Here is a 19253-nt window from a genome sequence, read left to right on the forward strand (position 1 = left end):
GCACCCGTACCTTGGTATCTTGTAAAAGCTTCTCTATCAATAGACGGAGATTTGGGCAAGGTATGTGCTAATGCTTTGTGGAAAATCCGGTGCTGTTTGCACCCGCACCTTGGTATCTTGTAAAAGCTTCTCTATCAATAAACAAGTTCCTACAGGGGGCCGGCCGTTCTGGCTCAGTGCGGTGTTATTGTATTATTTATGGTTCTTCCACTGTGTTATCATGCTCTGTGTGGTATTTGAAGTGTTGGTCTATTATTATCATTTTGCGTCCCCAACTTGTGACACTCTATGCTCTTAACCATAGAGGTGAGAGGATTGTGTTTTGGAAATCTCTCACTATGTTGATGCCTCATGCTGCTGACCATTGGATTATTGGTGGGGATTTTAACATGGTTGAGATGCCAATGGATAAAAGAGGTGGACATGAGGGCTTGGTGCATCCTCTTGAGAGAGCGTCTTGGGAGAGGTTTATACTCTCCATTCACGGCAGAGATTGTTGGCATGAGGATGACATTCCAAGGACACCATCCACTCTTCTTTATTCATGGTCTAACAGGAGAAGGGATGCAGGATGTATTTATAAACGTTTAGACTGATTTTATGTGGATGATTGGGTGCTTGACAGAGGAGACCATACTCTCACTGCTACAGGCACTTCAAAATCGGCACTTCAAAATCGGATCATTGCCCAGTGGTTTTATGCATTAGAGATCCGAGTTGCCATGGATCAACACCCCATGTATGCATCCCTGATCATTTGTTCTCAGATGCAGAGCTATCACGTCGGATGCTTGATATTTGGAGATCTCATGATTTCTCTTAGGCCTCGCAAAGCCTGTTCTCTGCTATTTGTGATATTAGTGACTTTTATCACATATGTGCCCTTTCTAGGAGGCAAGAGGCCTTGGATTTACAAAAAGAGCACGAGAAACATCCTCATGCTCACTGGGTTGCATTTTCTTTATGAACTGTTAGGGCGGAGCTTCATTACTCTCTTGAGTAGCGTGCCGAGTACCACTACCATGCCCAAGAATCCTTTTGGACCCAAATGGGGAGCAGATGCAACAAACATTTCTTTGCTACTCACGGCCCATCTCATGCCAGAGATAGTGTCAGGCCAGTTGCAGGATTCACATGGCACTCTTCATTCAGATCCTCTTATGGTTAGACAGATTGCCACTGATTTCTATCGCCAGCTTCTTAGTGTAGAGCCTCATTCTAACTTGAGACACAAGGGACAAAGGAAGATTTGGAATGCATCGCCACATTTGATCACTGAGGAGATGTGTGCCGTTCTGGATGGCCCTTTTTCTATGCAGGTGAGTGTCCAGGGGAGGATGGCCTCTCCCCTGTCTTTTTCATTACTTTTTGGGATGTGATTGGGGAAAAGATCTCATCGGCTCTCTAGGAGATGTGGGACACATGTTCTATGATTTCTTCTCTCACCGAGGGGCTTATCTTCCTTATCCCTAAGAGTGGGGATAAGACATTGATTGGTTAGCGGAGACCTATCACCTTACTTGGGACTGCATATAAGATTCTTGCTAAGGTAGTGAGCATTAGATTGCAACCAATTTTGCAGGATGTCATTCATGATACTCAAAATGGATTCTTACACGGAAGTAGCATCTTTGATAACATTTTCTCGTTTTGGGAGGCCGTTGAATGGGCTAAAGCGAGTAATCAGCCTTTAGCCATTTTGCTTTTGGATTTTGAGAAGGCCTATGATAGAATGGATTGGGACTTCCTTGAGGGTACTCTTAGCCATATGGGTTTCTCTTAGAGATGGATCAGGGGAGTTTCATGCATGTATTGTGAAGCCCACATTAGTGTGCTCGCTTGCGGTGATAAAGGAGAGCGGTTTCAAATCTCTCGCTCAGTATGACAAGGTTGCCCTTTAGTCCCATTATTATATATCATAGTTTTTTTTATCCGAGAATATTATATATCATAGTTGCAAAGGCGATGAGCATCTTCCTCTGCTCCACTGTTGGTATTTCTAGATTGAGGTTGGCTCTTCATAGTCAAGAGGACCTGGTTGACTCTGAGTTAGCTGATGACACAGCCATGTTCTTGGAGGCCTTACACATATGTTTATGTTCCTTTTGGGTGGCCCTAGAAGAGTTTTGTTTGGCAGCAGAGGCGCTTATTAATTGGCACAAATCTGTTGGTTTTTGGATTAGTGACTCGCCGAGAGCTGCTTGGGGTGTAGATCTTGGTTTTACTTGTATCAGTAGAGGATGCACTGCTAGATATTTGGGATGCCAGGTTGGGGTTGATATTTCTCCTGCATAGTAGTTTGCGCCAGTACTTATGAGTATCCGGAAGAAGCTTCTTCATTGGAGCTACAGGAGATTAGATTTAGCCTCCAGAGAATTGGTGGCTAATTAGGTATTGCGTGCCTCGGCTTGGTTTATTGCCTCTTGTTGGTGTTTCTCTCGTGTGTGCATTGGTCAATTGCAAAGGTTGATCTGCAATTTTCTTTGGTCGGGTTTGGATGGCACCACAGACACACGTGCCAGGGTAGCTTGGCTCACAGTTATTCAGTCCAAACGAGAGGGGGGCCTAAATATTATTGATCCGGATGTTCAATGTAGAGCGTTGCTTTGCAAACTTGTGGTTAGAGGTTTCCTACGAGACACTGAGCCTTGGAAGGATTTTTTCTTGTCTCAGATTTTTGGATGTACACCCTGTGTTGGGAAAGATTGGCTGCCCAACACAATTGTTTTTCACAGAGGCTGATATCAGGGCACCATCTTCCCCTCTTATTGCATCCATTGTCAGAGCATGGAGAAGCATGAGACCATTCTTGTGACAAAGGCTTCCTAGATCTTTGAATGAGGCTGACCAACAACCTATTATGTGGAACAATTTCATTAGGGATGAGGTCGGTTGGTCACTTGGTGCATCTCGTTTACATCCAATGGTTAGGATGGGAGAGATGTGCATACACAGTTCTTGCTTGGAAGACCTTTAAGAGTCTTCCTGTGGATCGGAGAGCTGCATCCATTCAACATCTTAGGGGCTCTCACATATGTATTGATTAGATTGATGCAGCTATACCGCATGAGTGGCTCTCTGAGACCTTTCATGGAGATTATCATCGAAGTTGGTTGGTAGTCTTTTCAAGGATAGGCATACCTGTGCAGGTCATTGCTCTCCCGGTCCAACAGGCTACAGATTGCATCATCTATTCTATCATGCCTGGAGGGAGAATCAGGAGATGTAGCATGGAGGGGATCATCCTAGATACTAGGCTTAGTCCACTGAGGATTGTTGGTCGTTCAGAGAAGCACCAGTTCATTGATCCTTCTCCTCAGATAGTGACTCATGGCTCTTGGTGTTTGTGGCTATATGGTGGTGGTCCTACCAGATATCTTCAGTGCGATCTAGGTGAGTGGGAGTGGATTGATGCCTTCGATCCATTGAAAAGCATTCCCTTTTTCACTTTCACGGTCCGGAATGCCAAGCTTCCCATCACTCGACAGATGCATAGGATCCCTACTCTCAGGCCTCATTGGGAGAGTTATGATATCTCTCCAGTGATATAGCGTAGATATTGGCATAGGCTTTGGCATTCATATACATGGTGATCTCCCCACCAATCAGTGGAGATTGGTTTTTCGGTGTTGCACCTACTTGCCCGAGATGTGCGGCAAATTCTGAGATTGTACAGCATTGTTTATGGGACTGTAGCACTGCAGAACATATTTGGGTTCCTATAGCCCAACTTATGGGCAAATTGAGTGGCCGCGCCACGCATGCAACTTGGGAGGCAGTTGCTTGGCTTTCCCAGTTTGATCCGCAGCTTTTCTACGAGGGCAATGATATAGACTCTGATATTTTCATTCGTAGAGGTATTGCCTGGCATGGTTTATTGTAGGATGTCCCTCACTCAGATTATAGACCCCCCAGACACAGAGGATTGACACTAGTTGGGATATTGTTGCCAGTATTACAGCATGGCAGATCAAGAGAGCTAGATGCACAGAGGCTATTGAGGGTGTCCAGATTTTTGAGTCTTAGTGCATTAGTACTATATGGGGTGATATCATCCATACACTCATGGCTACTTGGGCTCATATTTAGGGGTCCTCTCATTCCGCGCAGGCAAAGCGCGTTGGACCATGGCATTTTCTTCTCCTCTAGTCACAAGCCTCTCATGGCATCATGATGCTCCTCAGTGGTTGAGATCACCTTACATATTGGGGTGATTCTATTCCTTTCGGGCTTATATCTGTGATTGTTGTATGCTTTTTTCATACTTAAATGGTTGAGATCACCTTACATATTGGGGTGATTCTATTCTATTCCGGCTTATAGCTATGATTGTTGTATGCTTTTTTCATACTTGATAGAAGTAAGCTGAAGTAACTTCTCATTACATGGATAAATTTTCCTGTGTCTTTGAGAAAGTGAGTGCGTCTTAGCAAGCCTGGTAACCACTTTGCCCAAAGATCTTCACCAAAGCTTTAGCGAAATACTGAAGGTTCTATGTCAGCCCAAGCTACCATAATGACTCGAGTAATATATATCTTCTTGGTGATGCAAGCGATTTTGACAAGAACAATTACAATACATGGTGGTTCAAGATGCACACACTACACAACTCTAGCGAGCTCCCCGTACTGTCGCGCGCCCTTCTCTTTGCCTGCGCGCCTGTGTGCTGCCCGCCATTCCCTTCGCCCCCCCTCCTCTCTGGTTGCCATTCACTTCGCTTCCCTCTTCTCTTTGCACTTCTCCTCCTGCCCGCCCACACAGTGGGTCCCCAGTGTAGGTATCTGATAGGACACCCATCATATAACCACACGTTGCAAGAGTCCGTAATCATCCCTGGAGAGGGATCAATATAGATGTGCTTCCCTGCACTGCTCACCACCCTCAATGATATCCTGCCCAAGACTTGTCTCGCCAAGAGCCATATATCCTCAATCGAGCAAAAAACACGTACATCGTCCTCACTCTAAGTGGGAAGGCACATGACCTGAAGAGGTACCCAGGTCCCTAAAAATACCCTGATGAGGCCCTTCCACAAAGTTTCTTGTGATCCAATGATTAGGTATGGCTACATTCATCTGTATAAACCTTTGTGTAGTGCTTCTCAAGTGCTGGGTGCAAAGCATTCTCTCAACCTCCCTAAGACTCATGAGCCTCTTCCAATCCAACATTGAGGGGAGAAGAATCACCCAAGCAACCCACTGGATACGCGTGGCTGTTCTATTATATTCATCCAAGATCAACTCATTCCACACAATGGGCTGCCTGTAATTCTCCTCAACTGATTGCGGAGGAATATGAGCCAAGAAGCTCCTCCTGCAATACTAGGCTCGCAAAAGAGATCTCACCAAGGGCAAAGAAGGTGGTTGGTGCTCTGCATCCGAGAAGACGGTTGTAAATCCAATGACCTTCCCTAATCAAAGTGCACCTCATAATCTGCTGCAAAAGAAAGTCCTTCCAAGGCTCAATGCCAGGAAGAAATCCTTTGACTACCATAGCTTACAAAGTTAAGCCTTACACTGCACCTCCGAGCCAATGATGTTCAATCCTCCCTCTTGCTTAGGCATAATAATGGTATCCCAAGCTGCTCTCACCTTGGTGTGTACGCTGCCACCTAATCCTGACCAAAGGAAGTTCCAAAATAGCCAACGAAGCTAACCAATTTATCCCTTATGAAAAACCCAACACAATGCGACAAACCAAGCATTCCCTAGCAATACTTGTTAGCTGTCAAATCAAACTTCCAGCTACTCCAATGTTGAAGTTTGCTTTTAATGCTCATGAGCACAAGAGCAATTTGTTGTGCAGGCCTGACGTTAATGCAAACCTCATAGCCAAGGTATCTGGCAGTGCATCCTCTCTCAATCCAAGTAAATCCCACATCCAAACCCTAGTCTGTATGCTGCCGAGAGTCACTAATCCAGAATCCCGCTGATTTGTGCCAATTGACAGTGGTGCCTGCTGCCAAACAAAACATCTCCAAGGCAATGTAGAAAGCATATATGCATGCCTGTGAAGCCTCCAAAAACATAGCAGTATCATCTGCTAACTCTAAGTCCAAAAACTCTTTCTCTGTGCAAAGAGGAATCCTAAGGCCCAAAACCCCTGGGGTAACCTTGAGAAACCTGCTTCCCCCCACTACTATAAGATAAAGTAGTGGAGCTAAGGGGAATCCCTACCTCACGGAACGGGAGATCTCAAAGCACTCATCATGCCCCCCGCAAGCCAAAACTATGCTGTGGGAGAAACCCATCATGCCTTTCAAGAAGTCCCAGTCCACTTTGTCATAAGCTTTTTCAAAGTCTAGCAAGAGAATGGCGAGGGGTTGTTGGCTAGATTTAGCCCATCCACTATAAAAAATACTTTCTCCTTGGAGGAAGCAATTATGTGTATCATGAATAACTCTCTTAAGAACAGGCTGAAGGCCTATACTCATTGCGTTCGCTAAGATTTTGTAAGCAGACCCATGCAGAGTTATGGGCCTCCATTGTCTAATATTGGTCTTGTCCCCACCTTCCGGAGTCCGGACTAGGGATAAGACCCTCCATGGGAAAAGGGAGCATCATACCAGTACATCACATCTCCTACAGAGCAATAATAACATCATCACCAATGTAATCCCAAAATTGCAAAAAGAAGGATAGAGAGAGACCATCATCCCTTGGGCATTTGCCTTTCGAGAGGGCAAAGCATGTCTCCGCTCACCTTCAAAAGGGGCATCCGAAGAGGCGCACATATCATCTCTAATAAGCCTGGGCATGCAATCCTAGGCTTTCAATTGTGCAATATCTCTATCCAAAGAGTAGGCCTCTGCAGAGAGCAAGGTCTGATGAAAAGCTGCAGCAATACTGCTCACCTTATTTGGATCAGTATGAAATTCTCCCTGAGAATCCTACAAGCATATGAAACTATCCCTACTGTGCATAGGTGCCATGTGCACATAGTGTATCTATCGTGTGAAGCACGCACACAAGACTAGCTTCGAGGCTTGGGGTAGCTTGGAGCTAGGTAGGCACATTGGCAAGCTGGGCTAGGGATAGACTGATGGGCGGGCGTCCATGTGTGGACGTCCGATGACCGGCCAAGAGCCTATAAAAGGGTGGACCGGGTCAGTTAGTTAGTCAAAGTCTCGCGAGGATATGCGAGAACTCTATGGTTAGGAGCCTGGATCTAGTGCAGATGTGCACATGCTTCATGCAGCCGAGGCCGGCAGCAACCTCTAGGCCCGCGAGGGTAGCTCTGTGGTGGTATGGGACGTCATGGGGTAGAGATTGGTCGGTATGTCTAGCTAGTAAGCTTAGCTCGTGACTCGGTGGGGACATCCAAGTCTTGTGGGTTTTGCCCCCGGCTGTCATGGTTGGGTGGTGAGTCAGGCCTGCAACCCCTTCATAGTTTATGGTTTTGTTTTGTAGGTTTCGGGTCTTGTTTCAGGTTCGTTGTTTCAGGTTCGTCCTACGGGGTGACCCTGGGGATTTGACAGTGGTATCAGAGCCAACCCTAATGCAAGAAGCTGAAAGGTATGCGTGGTTATGCATCAAATCTGACAAGAGACCCGGGTACGCTTCTCATCGTTCTCTTCCTATGAATCGTTGCTTTTGCTATCAAGTCGTTGCTCTATGTTGCATGGAGATTGTGGTTGGCGTAGGGAAAAAAGCATGTCTAGTCATCTGAGAAAGGGGAGAAGAGATCGCGGTGGTTTGTGTGTGGAGTGACCCCTCTTTTGAAGAGTCTCATGCTTGGCCATGCTGGCTACCTTAGGGGCAGGTGGCTGTACAGAGGTTGCAGGAGGCCGTACAAGCCACATGGCAGCCGTACAAGGCTGTACGGGCCTGCGCACAGGTATGGCAGCCACGCACGTGGGGGTCTGGACCGAGGCCTGGACCGAGGCCTGGACAGGCCGCACTTGTGGTACACAGGCCGTACGAGCACAGCATGCGCAGCTGTACATATATACGGACTGGAGTGCAGTAAAAAGCAGCATCAGAGCTTCACGACAGCCTCTGAACAGTCCGTATAGTGTGCAGATAGCTGTGTGCAAGAGGGAAAAGCAACCGGCAGTAGTCCAAAAGTAGCGTATATCAGGTTTTTAAAGAAAAAACAGAATGTTTTATTAAAAAAACTGAGTGTTGGTTTCTCACAAGAAAAAAAAAAGCATGATGTTTTTCATATAAAAAGCATGCCATGATTTTTTGAACAAAGCTGGACATTGTTTCTTTTTAAAGAAAGGCATGGGACAATCTTTTTAAACAAAAAGGGGACTCGTATATTTACACATTATAAAAAAAAAGCACACAGAGCTTGAGAGTTCTCTAAAGATATTGGAGGTCTTTACTTTTGCATGGACGGATAGGACACCGTGGTACTCCACCCTTACATGCGAGATTTCCCTGGCCAGCAATAGCTTTCTCGGGTTTGACCATGGCCGGTAGAGAGCACGACGATCGTCAGTTGGACGAGATCGTTCAACATGGTGACGATCATCAGGTTGATGGGGTGACGGTCGATGACCTTGTCACGTAGACCATATATATATACATATATATGTACATATGTACATATATACATATATATATATATATGTACATATATACATATATATATATGTACATATATATGTATATATGTATATATATGTACATATATATATATATACATATATATACATATGTATATATATGTATATGTATATATATGTATATGTATATATATGTATATATATATATATGTATATATATGTATATATATGTATACATATGTATACATATATATGTATACATATATATACATATATATGTATATATATGTATACATATATATACATATATATGTATATATATGTATATATGTATATATATACATATATATACATATATATGTATATATATATATACATATATATACATATATATGTATATATATATATATTTTTTCAGAAAGAGACTTCTATTAAGTATGAGAAAAACATATAACAATCACAGCTATAAGCCGGAAAAGAATAGAATCACCCAATATGTAAGGTGATTTCAACCACTGAGGAGTATCATGATGCCATGTAAGACCTGTAGTACTAGAGGAAAAGAAGATGCCATAGTCCCATTCCCGCATAAATATCACACGCTTTACCTGCGCAGAACGAGAGGGCCCTTGAATGCGAGCCCAAGTAGCCATAAGAGTGTGGAGGATATCACCCCATACAGTACTAATGCACTGAGACCCAAAAATCTACACCCTCAATAGCCTCCGTGCATCTAGCTCTCTAGATCTGCCATGCTGTAATACTGGCAATAATCTCCCAACTAGTGTCAATCCTCTGTCTAGGGGGTGTATAATCAGAGTATAATCAGAGTGAGGAACATCGTGCAATAAAACATGCTGGGAATCTGCACTGTATCACTGGAGAAATATCATAGCTCTCCCAATGAGGCTTGAGAGTAGGGATCCTATGCATCTGTCGAATAAGGAGAAGCCTGGCATTCCGAACAGTGAAACTCAAAAAAGGAAGGCTTTTCAAAGGATCAAAGGCATCAATCCACTCCCACTCTCCTGGATCCCACTGAAGATATCTGATAGGACTGCCACCATATAGCCACAAACACGAAGAGCCATGAGTCACTATCTGAGGAGAAGGGTCAATGAACCAGTGCTTCCCCGAGCGACCAACAATCCTCACTGGACTAAGCCTAGTATTTGGGATGATCTCCTCCATACTACATCTCCTTAATCTCCCACCAAGCATGATAGAATAAATGAGGCAATCTGTGTCCTCCTGGCCTGGGAGAGCAATGACCTGCAGAGGTATGCCTATCCTCGAAAAAACTCCCAGCCAACTTGGATGATAGTCTCTGTGAAAGGTCCCAGAAAGCCACTCATGCCAAATAGCACATCAATCTGATCAAACCAATGCGAGAGCCCCTAAGATGCTGAGTGGATGCAACTCTCCGATCCTCCGGAAGACTCTTAAAGGTCTTCCAAGCAAGAACTGTGTATGCGCATCTCTCCCATCCTTACCATTGCATATAACGAGATGCACCAAGTGGCCGACCAGCCTCATCCCTAATGAACTCGTTCCACATAATAGGTTGTCGGTCAGCCCCGTCCAAAGACCTAGGAAGCCTTTGTCGCAAAAAATATCTAATGCTTCTCCATGCTCTGACAATGGCTGCAATAAGAGGGGAAGATGGTGCCCTAATATCGGCCTCTGTGAACAAAAAACGTGTGCTGGGCATCCAGTCTCTCCCGACCCTGGGAATCTGAGACAAGAAAAAATCCTTCCAAGGCTCAGTGCTTGGTAGGAAACCTCTGACCACAAGTTTGCAAAGCAACGCCCTGCACTGAACATCCGGATCGATCTCCCGACCCTGGGAATCTGAGACAAGAAAAAATCCTTCCAAGGCTCAGTGCTTGGTAGGAAACCTCTGACCACAAGTTTGCAAAGCAACGCCCTGCACTGAACATCCGGATCGATAATATTCAAGCCCCCCTCTCGTTTGGGCTGAATAACTGTGAGCCAAGCTACCCTGGCACGAGTGTTTGAGGTGCCATCCAAGCCCGACTAGAGAAAATTGCGGATCAATCTCCGCAATTGGCCAATGCACGCACGAGAGAAGGACCAACAAGAGGCAATAAACCAAGCTGAGGCAAGCAAAACCTGATTAGCCACCAAAGCTCTGGAGGCTAAATCTAATCTCTTGGAGCTCCAATGGAGGAGCTTTATACTCATAAGTACTGGAGCAAACTGCTGTGCAGGAGAAATATCAATCCCAACTTGGCATCCCAAATATCTAGCAGTGCATCCTCTGCTGATCCAAGTAAAACCAAGCTCTGCACCCCAATCAACTCTCGGTGAATCACTAACCCAAAAACCAACAGATTTGTGCCAATTAATGAGGGCCCCTGCTGCCAAACATAACTCCTCTAGTGCTACCTGGAAGGAACATAAGCATATATGTGAAGCCTCCAAAAACAGGGCTATGTCATCAGCTAACTCAGAGTCAACCAACTCCTCTTGACTACGGACCTCAATCCTGAAATACCAACAGTGGAGCGGAGAAAGATGCTCATGGCCTCTGCAACTATGATATATATTAAAGGGGCTAATGGGCAGCCCTGTCGTACCGAGCGAGAAATCTGAAACCGCTCTCCTCTAACACCGCAAGCAAGAACTCTACTGTGGGCATCACGATACATGCATGAAACTCCCTTGATCCATCTATGAGAGAAGCCCATATGACTAAGAGTACCCTCAAGGAAGTCCCAATCCACTCTATCATAGGCCTTCTCAAAATCCAAGAGTAGAATGGCTAAGGGCTGATTGCTCGCTTTAGCCCATTCGACGGCCTCCCAAAACGAGAAAATGTTATCAAAGATGCTCTTGCCGTGTAAGAATCCATTCTGGGTATCATGAATAACATCCTGCAAAATTGGCTGCAACTTGATCCTCACTGCCTTAGCAAGAATCTTATAGGCAGTCCCAAGTAAGGTGATAGGTCTCCACTGGCCAATCAATGTCTTATCCCCGCTCTTAGAAATAAGATAAATAAGCCCCTCAGTGAGAGAGGAAGGCAAAGAACCTATGTCCCACATCTCCTGCAAAGCCGATGTGATCTCAGTCCCAACCTCATCCCCAAAAGTAATGAAAAAAACAGGGGAGAGGCCATCCTCCCCTAGACACTTACCATGAGGTAAGGCATGAAGAGCATGACTGAACTCCTGCATAGAAAAAGGGGCATCCGGAGCGGCACACATCTCCTCAGTGATCAAATGTGGCAATGCATTCTAAACCTTCCTCTGTGTCCTATGTCTCAAATCAGAATGAGGCTCAGCACTAAGAAGCTGGTGATAGAAATTGGTGGCAATCTGTCTAACCATAAGAAGATCTGAGTGAAGAGTGCCATGTGAATCCTGCAACTGCCTGACACTATCTCTGGCATGAGATGGGCCGTGAGAAGCAAAGAAATGTTTGTCACATCTGCCACCCATCTGTGTTCAACAGGATTCCTGGGCATGGAAACGGTACTCTGCACGTTGCTCAAGAGAGATCAAGTTCTGCTCTAACAGTGCATAAAGAATCTGCAACCCATTGAGCATGAGGATGTTTCTCGTGCTCTGCAAGGCAGTCAATCTACTTATGTCCAAGGCCTCTTGCCTCTTAGACATGGGACATGTGTGATAAAAGTCACTAATATCACAGAGAGCAGAGGCCAGGCTTTGAGAGGCTTGTAAGAAGTCATGAGAATCTGCAACCCATTGAGCATGAGGATGTTTCTCGTGCTCTTTCTGCAAGGCAGCCAATCTACTTATGTCCAAGGCCTCTTGCCTCTTAGACATGGCACATGTGTGATAAAAGTCACTAATATCACAGAGAGCAGAGGCCAGGATTTGAGAGGCCTGTAAGAAGTCATGAGATCTCCAAATATCAAGCATACGACGCGATAGCTCTGCATCTGAAAACAAATGATCAGGGATGCGTACATGGGGTGTTGATCCATGGCAATTCAGATCTCTAATACATAAAACCACTGGGCAATGATCCGATTTGGAGGTGCCTGTAGCAATAAGAGTATATCCACCTCTGCCAAGCACCCAATCATCCACAAAATCTGTCTAATCGTGCATAGATACATCCTACATCTCTTCTCCTGTTGAACCATGAATAAAGAAGAGTGGATGGACTCCTCAAAATGTCATCCTCATGCCAACAATCTCTACCATGAATGGAGAGAATAAACCTCTCCCAAGACGCTCTTTCAAGAGGATGCACCAAGCCCTCATGTCCACCTCTTTTATCCGTTGGCATCTCAACCATGTTAAAATCCCCACCAATAATCCAATGGTCGGCAAGAGGCATCAATGTAGTGAGAGATTTCCAAAAAGGCAATCCTCTCACCTCTATGGTTAGGAGCATAGAGGTTGAGAATATCAATGCGTGTAGTACCCTGCATAAGAAGGATCCACTGCGCTCTCGCAAGCAAAATAACACCATGTCCAATGATGCAAGGCAAGATCAAAGCTGAGACAGAGATACAAACACCACCCTTGGTACCAACAGCCGGTGACCAAAGGTGTGTCCCGAGAGAAGCTTGCCTAATCTCCCACACTAACTAGCATCCAGTTTATAATTGTAATGCAGCATCCTCCTGTGAGGGATCCAAGTCATGTGCCTGCAAGGCCTCATCCTCCAAAAAAGGATCAACATCCTGTGAGGCAAGAGCTACATAGGGGTTAGGGTGCTTCACAGGGGGTGTGGGTGAAGGGGCAGGTATGGGGGTCCGAGGGTGCCTGCCATCGCTGCTGTGATCTGGGCCAATCTCTAGCAATGTGACCTTGTCGACGACAAATCCGACACTGGTCACGTTTGCCTGCAATCTCCATCCTCAGGCGAAAATGAGATCCGTCAGGTCTCTGAAGCATAACATGATTATCAGTAATCGATGGATCAGGAACAAGCACAAGGACCCGGGGTACAACATCAAGAGTGGCGGTAACGGCCGTGGAAGCTGAGGCAGGAGAGCTCGGGAGGATTGGTACCTCTAGAACTTGGCCAAAGGATGCCCCCATGGAAGCTAAAAGCTTCCAATAGGACCGAGGAAGAGCACGGAACCGTAGTGAGACCGGGGTAAGGCGCTGATCCTCCACCACTGGATCAAAGCCCACTTGGTACTAAAAGAAGAAAATCTTCCTAGGACCAAGAGGAAAGGAGCTGCTAGCCAAAGCTTGAGAAGTAGCTTCTGAAGAATGAAAGTCCACCTGGAAGAAGCCTCGACCAAGTAAACGAGTATCTTGAAAGTGCACAATCAGCTCCGAAGGGAGAGCGGCTAGAAGCCATTCACGGGCCTACGAACGAGAGGGGTGGGAACCATAAACTCTTGCAACAATGGGTAGTCTAGACCTCAAGGTCAATGTCGTGCTGAAGAGAGGTGAGCTCGTCTTGTGAAAAATTGATGATTCTCCCGGCCAGTGGGGGTGATGAGAGATTGGCTGCGGTAGAAAAAGCCATAAGACCAATCAAGAAAAGTGGGCGGCCGACTTGAATCCAGATAAAATAGCTGCTAGGAAAATGGGAGCACAGAAAGGGGGGCAAAGGCGGGAGCAGTTGGGGAAGCAAGGGCAAAGGGGCAGGTGGGGGCAGCAGAGGGGCAAGCGGGGACTGAAGGAGGCACGGGGCGGGCAGCAAAGGGGGAGGCGGGGCAACAAAAGGGGCAAGCAGGGGCAGGTGAAGGCAGGCGGGGGACAGCAATTAAAGCAGTTACTAGACTCGTTTCAAGATGTATTTCCTAAGGAGCTGCCATCAGGTTTACCACTTGAAAGGGCAGTGGATCATCATATTGATCTAGTCCCTAGTGCTCAACCTGTTAGCATTCGGCTTTACAGGATGAGCCCAACTGAGGAAGATGAGTTGGCTAAACAACTTGCATACTATTTGAGGATGGGCCAGATCCGTCCAAGTAAATCATCTTGGGATGTGCCTATGTTACTTAGGAGAAAGAAGGAAAACACCTGGCAAATGTGTGTAGATTACAAGAGACTGAACAAAGTGATAATCAAGAACCGCTATTCTCTCCCTAGATCAGATGACCTGATTGACTGTTTAGTGGGAGCGAAGTATTTCACAAAGATAGATTTACGCATTGGCTATCACCAGAACCGCCTTTGGACTTGGTATGGCCATTATGAGTTTCTTATATTACTTTTTGGATTGACCAATGCTCCAGCCACTTTCCAGCAAATGATGAACGATCTCCTTCGTGATGAACACTTGGAGAAGTTCATGCTGGTGTTCCTAGACGATATTTTGGTTTACAGTCGTACACTTGAGGATCATGTTAGACACCTCACGACTGTCTTGATTATATTAAGGCAGACTCGACTGTATGCTAAATTTAGTAAATGTGAGTTTTTTATGACAGAAAACATTTACTTGGGACACAAAATCACACGAGACGGGTTGAGCATTGACTATGACCGAGTGCAGAAGGTTTTGGCTTGGCCGATACCGTTGACGGTGAGACAAGTTCGTTCTTTTCTCGGTTTTGTTGTTTTTCTTTGAAAATCTGTGCGTGAGTACGGTTTTTAACCTAGATCACCTGTTAGCGTGGGATTTTTAGGACTCGAGCATGATGCAACACGTACTTTTTTGCAAGACATGCAAAAATTGTTACAAGTTGCGAAGGAATCTATTAGAAGCGCTCAAGACAGAGACATATTTTATTCTAATAGACAGCGTTCACCGAGAGAGTTCTCTCAAGGAACGATGGTGTATTTGCGAGTTCTGAAAGATTTCGAGACTTTACGGATGGGCGATCTCCGAAATTATCCCCTAGATACTGTGGACCATTTTGGGTTAAACGCCGGATTGGTTCAGTTGCATATGAATTGGACTTGCCTTATCATGTGAAAGTTCATCATCTATTTCATGTCAGTAGACTTAAGGTGTGTCATGTGCACAGAGTGTATCTATCGTGTGCAGCATGCACACAAGACTACCTTCGAGGCTTGGGGTAGCTTGAGCTAGGTAGGCAGATTGGCGAGCTGGGCTAGGGATGGTGGGCTAGGGATGGTGGACTGACGGGCGGGTGCCCATGTGCAGACGTCCGGTGACCAGCCAAGAGCCTATAAAAGGGTGGCCCATGTCAGTCAGTTACTCAGAGTCTCGCGAGGCTATGCGAGAGCTCTGCGGTCAAGAGCCTGGATCTAGTGCAGACATGCACCTGCTTCATGCAGTCGAGGCCGACAACAATCTCGAGGCCTGCGAGGGTAGCTCCGTGGCGGTATGGGACATCATGGAGTAGAGATTGGTTGGTAGGTCTAGCGAGTTAGCTCAGCTCGTGGCTCGGTGGGGATAGCCAAGTCTTGTGGGCTTTGCCCACGACTATCATGGTTGGGTGGTGAGTTGGGCCTGCACCGCCTTCATAGTTTATGGTTTTGTTTTGCATGTTTCGGGTCTTGTTTCAGGTTTGTCCTACGGGGTGACCCTGGGGGTTTGACAATAGGTCCACATGCTGAGAAAAAAGGTTTGTTGCATCTGCCACCCATCTGTGTCCAAAATGCTTGATTAGCATGAAATGCAAACTCAGCCCGCCTATCCATGGCCACCTGTAACTCCGCTCTAATAGTGGACAAGAGATCTCAGATCTAAGGGGACTCAGAATGCTTCCTGTGTTCCCTTTGAAGCATAGCCAACCTGATAGCTTGCTCCTTGTCTAGAGCCTCTTCTTTCTTGGCCACGGCAACAGAATGATAGTGCTGGCTAGTCCTCTCCCAGGGGTTAGGATCATCACACAAAGCCTCCAAATCTCTCTAACATCTCTGCAACCTGGTAGAGAGAGTCCGGGATGTGAGCACAAGGTACACCCTTTTGCAGGGAAAGGTCATGGTACACCCATAGGCAATGAAGGGCCTTGGTGTGTATCACGTGAGGCGAGTGGGATTTGAGCTCGAGACCTCCCACACAAGTGTTCAAGTACTTCCCAACTCGGCTACGGAGCCACGGACACTTTAAAACATCCGTATACTTCCCTAGTGATGTGGTGAGAGAAGAGTCCACGTGTAAAGGAGCAGCTTTCATGGTCGATATATTCTCCTAATACTCAAGCTAAAAATGAACTAATGTTTTCTCAGCAAGAGATTGATGATAATCCTTGCTTCAGTGCCAAAAACCAGTCTGATTACTTCAATGATGCAAAAAACAGGTTAATTATCTTGACGACAAGGTTAACTGAAGCTTAGCATGATATGAGAAAAAGCTTTGTTCCATGTTGGTTTTGCACATACTTTATTTTCGAGCCAAAAATTAGAACTAAAAGGTGTTCTTAATTATACCTTCAAGGTATCTTTAAGCCTTCGTGTTAGAACCTCTAGCTCTTTAGCCTGGAAAAAAACACATATAAAACATAAGATCTATAGAATAGGACCGTGCATCACGACAAATATAAACAAACCAGGTAGCCAAAGAGTACCTTATGCTTTCTTAGTCGAAGTGCAGCTTGCCATTCACTAGAATTGAGGCGTTCTTCATAGCTTCTATATAAAGAATCAGCGTAATGTGCCATGCGATAATAAGCACGGGACTTTTTCTCTACAAATGTAAGAAGATCTTTATTCTCAAGGTTTTCAGATAGTTCAACAGCTCTTTGGAGGTACTGTGTTAAAATTATCCGCGCGCTGCATGTGCACGAAAAGAAGATGCCATTAAGGCTCAAAACCCAAAACAAAAAATTTGACCACAAAAACATTAACTGCATCCACAGACCTGTCAGACCTTGTCTCAGCAAGCCATTTTCCAGTGAGACAATACACACTTGCAGAATCCTCTTGAATGTTATAATGATTAATGACATACTTCAACAGGTTGACTGCCATTTCGTGCTGATCCTGAGCCCACAATATTTTTGCCTCTTGGACCTTCACAAAAATGCACATCAAAGTGAGTGTAGCAACGATCACAACTTGTCCACACAGATGAACAAGTAAAACTCGGCTATCTATCTCAAGTGACATACCCCAATTAACTAGACAAAAGCCACGTTATGTTTTCTTTTTAAAGCACCAAATGGACTCCCATGTCCCTGAATTTCTCCAACAATACTTGTTTGTAAAGATCCTAATCCGTGTCTTCAGAAATAGTAGGTCATATTGTTCAGGCCGTCATATCCTTTTGGATAAGAGAAGCACCATGAAGGAATGCAGCAGCCAAGGAACCTCGTCTGAGTACCCAAGGAAATCTAAACATCTTCAAACCACTAGTACTTGGAAGTGAATGATGCACACGGAAATTCAATTACACATGATAAAGCATGGCCACTCATGTATATTTTATTTGAGTTGTCTATCCTTTTCATAAGATTACCTTTCCTGCTGCTGATATGCCAAGCTTCTCTGGTACACCCAGATTGTCTGTTGAGTTCCTCCTCTGCCTGTAATATTGCTTCAGCTCATAAATAGCAGCAGCAGCTTGATTTATTCTGCCAGCCTTCACATGGCAAATTATCACTATGAGATTGTGAGATCGCTATTGAGCTCATTGGAGTAAAATAAAAAGCCCAGGAACCAATCATCAAAGCTCAAAGAAGAATGTGGCACAGGCTTGAAGTAAAACAAAAGCCCATACACACAATTGAACAAACACACACATTGTTTGTACCTAGGCATGATGCTGCAATCAAAATAAAGAAAGATCTCCAGGGTCCAAATTCATCTTTTTACCTTTCGGGCAAAGGTGGCAAATTCCAAAAGCTGCTGAGGAACAAAGTCTTCACATTCCAAAACTTGATGCAATATTTTACGAAACGCTACGAAAGGCTCAAATAAATCAAACTGATATTGCATTTGACTCAATCTCTTTTGCCAATCCTCATCAATGATTGCCATCTGCCATAGATAGAGAGCACAATCCATCAATACATGGTGCCTGTCAGCATCAAACAACAATTTGACAATCTTCCAAAAAATTGCTACATAGCATTGTGTTGCCATGTGTCTGCAGAAAAAAACTAGCCTACCAACACAAGAATAGACATTTTCTGGCAGCTTCAAAGATGAAACCGTGTAATGGAATAGCACAGACAGGTTGCGCAGTGACAGTCTGCATCTGTGACTGACACAAATTAATTCCTATTTATACATGTAAGGATAAAACTGAATTCACTGCCAGCAAGCTTTTAGAGCTACTAAACCTATGAAATAGCTGTTCTTGCTTTCTCAAGACCTTCAAAACGAGCAGTACTATGTGGCATCTCCATCTGTCAAATTCATTAACTACTGCAAGATCATAAGTAGAACAGATCACCAGTATAAAGAAGCTTCAAGGTAATACACACACATAGTTAGACCTCACACTTGGGCATTGTTAAGCACATTGGCTATTCTATTGGAGATCATATTTGTCACCAATTTGTATAGCACTAGCATTAATGTGATAGGTCTTAAAACAACTGAATTCGAGCATACATCCTTTTTCGGAGCCAATTCACAAGGCCCTCTTGCCAGCATAACTCCTTGTAACCATGCAACATTTATCATTGCCAATAGAATGTCTTCCAATTCCTCTCGAAAATGTTGCACAGACAATCCATCCCATCCCGGTGATTTCCACTTACCCAGTGTATCAACAACATTTTGCAATTCCATGTTCGTGAAAGAAGATTCCATCGGTGTAGCTTCTTGTTGATTAAGAATTGGTGTTATGTACACACACACACACTTTTTTTTTTGTAAAACTAGTTGAAATTGCATTATATCATAAATGTACAAGAGGGTTT

At 44.9% G+C, this 19253-nt stretch overlaps 1 protein-coding gene across 7 annotated transcripts in view; it reads right to left on the reverse strand.

Moving 5' to 3' along the window:
- Positions 1-19253, reverse strand: part of ATM (Serine/Threonine-kinase ATM-like protein) — a 317444-nt gene that overhangs the window by 47782 nt on the left and 250409 nt on the right. For 6 of the 7 annotated variants that reach the window (XR_015261774.1, XM_086772521.1, XM_086772520.1 and 3 more), the window contains exons 54-58: positions 18199-18363; positions 17843-17965; positions 17246-17397; positions 16953-17157; positions 16816-16863 (exon numbers count right to left, since the gene is read on the reverse strand). Coding sequence is in view for 6 of the 7 variants with exons in the window: in XM_086772521.1 (XP_086628647.1) it covers positions 16816-16863; positions 16953-17157; positions 17246-17397; positions 17843-17965; positions 18199-18363 (693 nt within the window). In the remaining variant the exon portion in view is untranslated. The remainder of the gene's footprint in view (positions 1-16815; positions 16864-16952; positions 17158-17245; positions 17398-17842; positions 17966-18198; positions 18364-19253) is intronic. The other variant, XM_086772522.1, reaches the window with a different exon arrangement.

This window comes from Cibotium barometz, chromosome 32 (assembly GCF_041138505.1).
Source record: "Cibotium barometz isolate CiBa-2024 chromosome 32, ASM4113850v1, whole genome shotgun sequence".
Taxonomy (NCBI): Eukaryota; Viridiplantae; Streptophyta; class Polypodiopsida; order Cyatheales; family Cibotiaceae; genus Cibotium; species Cibotium barometz.